Raw genomic sequence first — 7,932 nt, 5'->3', positions numbered from 1 at the left:
CCACCTAACCTGCACATCTTTGGATGGCGGGAAGAAACCCACACAGACAGGGTAAACATCCACACAGACTTGGTGTGGTGAGGCAGTCATGCCAGCCACCACATTGCCCTGTTAATAACCATCAACTGCTACACCTGGAAAGCACTAGCTAGTGCAGGAGAGAAATAGCAACACCTGCTGGGCTGGTGTGCACTACCACAATGACCAGTGGCTACTAGAAGTTTGACAAATGCCAAACACAAAAACCCAACCCATCTCCAATGTCAGTTGTCAGCTTCATGGGGCTGGGGCACATGGCAGGGCCTCTTGAGGCTACAAGTGAAGGTGCACTCAGTGAAGACACCCTCTTGCGAATGGATGATTTGCTGCCTGCAGGGGTAGAGGCAGAAATGGCCAGATACATATGCACTTGCCATACTGGACAGAGGGTACAGCAAGGGTTTACCAGGCTGATTCTTGGGATGGCAGTCTCTCCTCACATGACAGACCCAAGTTGGCTAGAATTGTATTCATTGGAGTTTGAGAGTGAGAGGGAAGTTGTAACAGGATTAGACAGGGTGGATTCAAAAAGAATGTTCCCAATGGTGGAGGAATCCAGAATTAGGGGTCATGGTTTGAGGGTAAGTGGTAACCCTTTTAGGACTGAGGCGAGGAGATTTTTTCACCCAGAGGATGCTGAGTATCTGGAACAAGCTGCCAGAGGTAGTAGTAGAGGCAGGTACAGTTTTGTCTTTTAAAAAGCATTTAGACAGTTACATGGATATAGACCAAATGGGACTAGCTTAGGGGTTTTAAAAAAGGCAGCATGGACAAGTTGGGCCAAAGGGCCCGTTTCCATGCTGTAAACCTCTGACTTAAAGAAGAAATTAGATATAGTTCTTGGGGCTAAAGGAATCAATGGATATGGGGAGGGGTGGTGTGGGGGGTTTGGGGTTTTTGGGGGGGGGGGGGGGGGGGGGGGAGGAAGGCAGGATCAGGATTATTGAATTTGATTGGCCATGATCAAAATGAATAGTGGAGCAGGCTTGAATGGCCTACTCCTGCTTCTCGTTTCTACGTAACACTATAGACCGAGATCACAATCTCAACTAGTGCAGACATGGGCCAAATGGCTTCCTTCTGCATTGCAAAGCTGTATTTCTTTTTTAAACATTGCGGTTTTTAAAGTTACTCAGGGTTAGGGAATGTGTATACTCAATTTGCTTTTACTGCAGAGGAGAAAACAGAACCACAGGTCAGAATATCAAAAAGTCAAAGACAGTCAACACCAGAAGATAATGCACAAACTGCTCCATTTTAATAATCACAGGTGCAAGGCAAGCTCCAGTACAAAAGTCTGTGATCTGCACACAAGACATTTATGGAAACAATTACAAGAAACTTAAACAGGACAGTGAAAAACTGCTGGATGTAAAAAAACTTGTATCTGTCAAAAATCTTAAAATATTTTTGAAACAGGTTGTCAATGGCAGTTTAAATCCTTGGGACTAAAGCCACCAAGGAACATCTGACTAGGGTTCCCATGCACAATAATTTAAATCCCAAGATTATACAATAAACAACCATGGAGAATTCAGTTAGCAATGGGTCATGGCCAGTCTACATGGTGTGGACTGTGTCTTAGTGGTATTCCTTTGGTGAAAACACATGGAATGGGGACTCGGTTGTAAACCCTGGACAATAAAACATCCCTGTAATCGGTCAGACATCATGTATTTTCATCTACACCAGGCATTGCCTTTTCAAATCCAATTTTGCTGGTCTTCACCCTCCAACTCCCACACACAAAAGTGACAATTTTCCCCAAGAGCCACCCTCCCTTGTTCTTTGGGAGGAATACCAAGGCAAATCCAAAGCAATGCCATCAGTACAGTCAGCCCATCTTCCCAAATACTGGGCTCAAGGACTGTCTCAACATGTTTTCAATAAAAGGGCTCAAGTTCAACAGTAAAGACAAATTGAAGTGTTGTGTCACATCCCCAACTGCAGACAGGAGACCGAGTCAGGCTCACCCACCTTCATTTCAGAGGAGTGTCAGTAGTTCTCAAAATCAGTTCATACTTGGGTTTCCAAAAATAGCCATTGATTGTCTTGAAGGATGATCTTTACTGCCACATTATCTACAGGAGGGAGCTATTACTACTTTTAATAAATCAGGGAAGGATGTTGTAATGTTTGAAGTATAACATAGCATAACCACATACACAAAAACCCATATCTAAATCATACTCATTCAGTTGCATTAAATGTTAGTGGTATGCTTAGACAAAACTTTGCATCCAGCACTGTCACTGCCCATTTAATGCAGCTGCAGTGAATTAAGAATGGTATAGAATTGCCAAGGATTCACTTTTGGTTCCATGCCCATTTAATCTCCAGACCAATCTAGTTTGGTAGTCAAGGCTCTTGGGATCAAACAGATACACTTTAGACTTAATATAAAGCATTGCACAAGAACAACCTGGATTGGGAGCATGCCCCGAGGTTACATTGTAGACTATGGAATTAAACCATGTCACCCACTAGGAAGGACACTAAATTGGTCTTTGATATGGAGGGAGGTTTCTCCATTTGTACTATTTTAGACTGTTGGGACCTCTAGCTATGTTAGTCACCCCTCAGTATTTCTGCTATCTTCCTCTGAATCCGATAGGCATCATCCATAAACTGCTCCAGCATGGCATCCAACAAGCGGATGGTGGAGGCTCCAGAAATCTGCCTGCCAGGCAGGGTCTCAAGAAGGGGCAGCCACTTGGTGTTTCTAGGGGAAACCAGCACATTCTTCTCCGTCCACCTTAGCAGCTCCTCTGAGACAGCCTTCTCAGTGAGCTCCCTTGCCAGCCTGGTCTGGATCTCATCCGAGAGGACAAAAGTAGGCTGGCCAATCAACCTGGCACTCTTGTTCAAGGCTTGGTAGTCCAGCCCGAGCACGGTGCGGTAGAAGCAGATCTCCTTGTGCAGAAAGGAGATGTTCGCCTGGTAGGGTAACCGCTCGACTGGGACAGGATCGATGATGCAACTGTAAATTGCTGATACTGGAATCAACTCCTTCAGCGAGTTCTTCAACTCAATCTTATTGGCCAGGTAGTACAGGGATAGTAACAGGGCATGTTTCTGGAGTGGGGGAGAGGAGTTCTGCAGGGCTTGAATACATGCCATGAAGTCAAACCTCTCAGTGTCATGGCAGGAAACACAGAAGTAGTGAGTGATTGCATATTCAATGTCCAAGTGGTCAAAGCAGTCAGCAGTGACTGCACGCAGGGCATCTTCAGCAAACTCCTTGTTCTTGTAACCGTGGGTGTCCAAGTCAATGTTGGTGCGGACAAAGTAAACCTGCTTGCCAATCCGCCGGAGCTCATTGGCAAGGGCTACAGCCTCCCACGTGAATCGGCTTGATGACAGGATAAAGAAGCCAACATATCTGTCGACCTCCAGTGCTTTCAGGTAGCCATCTGGTGAGAAGCTGACCCCCTCGATGTTGGGCAGCTCCCAGAACATGCAGCAAGGGTCTCCTGGCCGCCTGTAGGATGCTGGCTTTGCCACCTGCTGGGTGGGGTCAGTCGGGGCAGCGTCAGCTGTGCCATCTTTGAAATCCATCACTGAATTAATGAAGACAGACTTCCCCACCCTTGGGGTGCCAGTGACTGCCACATGAACTGTTACGCATTCAACTCGTCTCCTCTCAGCTTTCACCAGAGGTGCCATTTTGGATATCCCACCATCCTTCATGGCTTCTGAAAATCTCTTGAGAATCCTTTCAACTTCCAAATCCATACTCAAACTGAGGGGGAAAAAAAAAACCACAGGATAATCAAAAGCTAATCTAGAATGTAGAACAAAGAATGTTAGCATTGCTGAGCGCCCAGTGTCCTCATTCCTGTCCCAAAACCCACCAACAAAGCACATGAGAAAAACACTGGGAAAAGGGACAAGTCCAAATAGCCAACTTGTTCCCTCACCAAGTGACAGCACTCACCTTCCAAGGCCTTTGTCCAACAGACAAGGACACTCATTGGGTCAAGTTAGAAGTCCCCTTTGTACAGACAAAGCATGATCTTCTCCTTTGTATGCAGATAGAAGACCAGAGTCTCAAAATTAGGACAAGACACCATTCAACCCATCGCTCTGGTCAACTCACCTTGTGTCATCCCCCTGGCCTTCTCCCATCACATTCCTCCCTTTTCCCTCTCGAATGCCTCAGGATGCAATTAACCTTCCAATTTCTGCTCACGCTCATGTTTTTCTTTATTAAAATATTGATCCTGTGATGTCTCTGGCTGTTCACCATTTGGAAATGAAGCCTGGTTCTACCCGTGAGGTCCAAAGTGGACAACCACACTCTAATCCACTGGATTGCTACTCAAGCTACAAACAAAAGTCTTTCATTTGCTGACATTTTTGGCTGCACCCAACTTCTATCACAAAATTCCATCTGCAGAATAGTCACTGGGAACATCTTACAAGGAAACGTTTCTGCCAGTCGCAGAGTCAACTAGACATGTAGCAGAGCACCAAATGGTGCTCAGTGCAACTTAGTACTGACCAACAGTACTTGTGCTCCTTCAGAAGCACACCCTCCCCCAGTATAGAATCCCCAAGTATAGAAGAGGCCATTCGGCCCATCAAGTCTACACTGACTCAGACAGAGCATCTTACCTAGGCCCTTTCCTATACCTGTAATCCTGCACATCTAGCATGGCTAGTCCTTCTAACCTACACATCTTTGGACACGAAGGGGCAATTTAGCATGACCAATCTACCTAACACAAGACCTTCTAGGACAAGAATGCCTACTTAGCATTAAGAGGGCACAGAGGAGGCCATTGAGCCCAAAGTCCATGCCAGCCTCCTGTAGATGAATTCCACAGTGCCACATCCCCTAATCCCATTCCCCTCACTCCCTTGTCCTTGGTACCATCATTTTGTGGTAAAATTGGAGAAGCTGGGATTATTGTCCCGAGAACAGAGAAGATCAAGAGTTTTGCAAAGATCACAACCAGCCCAGTGGCAGGAGAGCTCGAATTCAAATAGAGGGCATGCCAAACCATAACCTGAAAAGGGAGAATCTCCAGTCAATCTGGAAAAGGGCAGAGATGACAGATTCCAGAGTAACACTGCACAAATGGGAATACGATGTGGAGATGCCAGCGTTGGACTAGGGCAAACACATGGAAATGGGAATATACAGGGGCTACAGGCAAAGCACTGGAGTGGGAACAATGAGTTAGTACACACAGGCCGAATGGTCTCCTGTGAAGTATGAATGTGGAAATGTCCAACTGGTTTGGCTTCAGGAAATACCCAATCATCTCATTCAGCCAGAATGAATAAACATCAATTAACACCCCACAGTTGTCTGGAATCACCACCAACTTTCCCATTGGATTTATTAGTGACCATTGCATGTTGATAGCCCCTAGAACTAGACGCCCAAAATCAAACATGCAATCTTAGAATATGCAATTCAGAACAGGGTCAGGGTTTTTTTTTTTAAAATTGAAAAATGCTGCAACATTACAAGTCTCAGGCAAGTCACTAACTCAACTAAAGGAGAATAAGAACATAAGAAATAGGAGCAGGAGTAGGCCATCTAGCCCCTTGAGCCTGCTCCACCATTCAATAAGATCATGGCTGATCTGAAGTGGATCAGTTCCACTTAACTGCCTGATCCCTATAACCCCCAATTCCCTTACCGATCAGGAATCCATCTGTCCGTGATTTAAACATATTCAACGAGGTAGCCTCCACCACTTCAGTGAGCAGAGAATTCCAGAGATTCACCACCCTCAGAAACAGTTCCTCCTCAACTCTGTCCTAAACTGACCCCCCTTTATTTTGAGGCTGTGCCCTCTTGTTCTAGCTTCCTTTCTAAGTGGAAAGAATCTCTCCATCTCTACCCTATCCAGCCGCTTCATTATCTTATAGGTCTCTACAAGATCCCCCCTCAGCCTTCTAAATGCCAACGAGTACAAACCCAATCTGCTCAGTCTCTCCTCATCTCTGGTATCAACCTGGTGAACCTTCTCTGCACTCCTCCAAGGCCAATATATCCTTTCACAAATAAGGGGACCAATACTGCACACAGTATTCCAGCTGTGGCCTCACCAATGCCCTGTACAGATGCAGCAAGACATGTCTGCTTTTATATTCTATCCCCCTTGCGATATAGGCCAACATCCCATTTATTGGTCTGTGAAATCTATAGCATTTCAAGTCAAATTAATAGAGCAAAGCAGCTCAATAGCCTGATTAATATATCAATGCACTCCTTGGATATATTTCCAATTAAATTTGCCATTGAGATATTCAACTGAAAGACCCCAGTGAAAATAGGCTGCAAATTAATTTCAAGTATCTAACGTCATCTTCTCCCTTACCCCACAACCATTTCCCAGGAGATTCCAAATCAGTTTTCTGTATTAAGTTCCAAGCCAGCAATTCCAACTAACATTTTAACCAGATTAAAACAGAATCAACTCTGCCCCGCCAGCTACAATGACAGGACTGCCAAGAAAAGAGAAAGGGGGTTGGGCAGGTGAGTGGGAAAAGAGAAAGGGGGTTGGGCAGCTAATTGCACAGCTTCTTCCAAACAAGCCAACACAGGCACAAGGGATTGCTCACCACGAGTCCAGCACAGTTCCCTCCAAGTCATAGGGTGATAGAGCACAGAAAATGGCCCTACAGCCCATCATGCCTGCACCAGTCAAAGGCAAATGACCCAACTATTCTAATCTACAGGTAGCAGTGGCTAGCACTGCTGCCTCAGCACCAGGGACCAAGGTTCAATTCCAGCCTTGGGTCACTGTGTGGAGTTTGCACATTCTCCCTGTGTGTCTGTGTCTCCCCTCCAGGTCTCTGGTTTCCTCCCACGTCCAAAAATGTGCAGGCTCGGTGGATTAGCTATGCTAAATTGACCCGAGTGTCAGGGGAATTAGCAGGGTAAACGTGTGGGGTTACAGGAATAGGGCCTGGGTGAGATGTGGTCAGAACAGACTTGATGGGCCGAATAACCCCTTTCTGTACTGGGATTCTATGATTCAAGCCCACAGGAAACACAAGCATGATCTTCCCCAGACAGCTTAGTCATTAGAGTCAGATGTTTACAGCATGGAAACAGGCCCTTCGGCCCAACTTTTCCATAACACTTTAAAATGACAAAGCTAGTCCCAAATCCCTTGATAGCCATCTTACCCATGTAACTGTAAACACTCAAAATTGTACCCACCTCCACTACTACCTCTGGAGCTTGTTCCAGGCACTCACCACCCTCTGAAAGTGACCCCTCTGGACCCTTCTATACATCTTGCCCCTTAAACCAACACCCTCTGGTTTTGGACTCCCCTACCTTTGGGAAAAAGATTGACTATCAAGCTGATCTAGGCCCCTCTATTTTGTAGACCTCTAAAAATCACCCAAGCCTCTACATGCCAGGGAAAAAGTCCCAGTCTATCCAGCCTCTCCTTATAGCTCAAACCATCAAGTCCTGGCAGCATCCTAGTAAATCTTTTCTACACTCGTTCTAGTTTAGTAACATCCTTTCTATAATAGGGTGACCAGAATTGCACATAGTATGCAAAGTGTGGCCTTGCCAATGTCTTGTACAACTTCAATAAGACGTTCCAACTCCTGTATTCAATGTTCTGACCGATGAAACCAAGCATGCCGAATGTCTTCTTCACCACTCTGTCCACCTGTGACTCCACTTTCAAGGATTCTTGAACCTATACCCCTAGATCTCTGTTCTGTAACTCTCCACATCACCCTACCATTAACTGAGTTAGTCCTGGACTGGTTCAATCGACCAAAATGCATCACTCGCATTTAGCAGAGGAAGGAAGTTGCCCACCATAACAATTTTAAAATGCACAAGTATGGGGGAGGCACTCACTACAGAAGCAACAAGCCAGACAGTAAGCTACAAGCAAGAGAAAA

The 7,932-nt window shown here is 45.7% G+C and overlaps 1 protein-coding gene across 1 annotated transcript; it reads right to left on the bottom strand.

The window, feature by feature from the left end:
* Positions 1-2,607: 2,607 nt before the first annotated feature.
* On the bottom strand, positions 2,608-3,774 carry LOC144489054 (interferon-inducible GTPase 5-like). Its single transcript, XM_078207004.1, has one exon. The coding sequence runs from the start codon at positions 3,772-3,774 to the stop codon at positions 2,608-2,610; it is 1,167 nt and encodes a 388-aa protein (XP_078063130.1).
* Between the last annotated feature and the right edge of the window lie 4,158 nt (positions 3,775-7,932).

This window comes from Mustelus asterias, unplaced genomic scaffold, assembly GCF_964213995.1.
Source record: "Mustelus asterias unplaced genomic scaffold, sMusAst1.hap1.1 HAP1_SCAFFOLD_1969, whole genome shotgun sequence".
NCBI classification, from domain to species: domain Eukaryota; kingdom Metazoa; phylum Chordata; class Chondrichthyes; order Carcharhiniformes; family Triakidae; genus Mustelus; species Mustelus asterias.
Note: the sequence above shows the minus strand (reverse complement) of the source record. Positions and strands in the feature narration are given on the sequence as shown.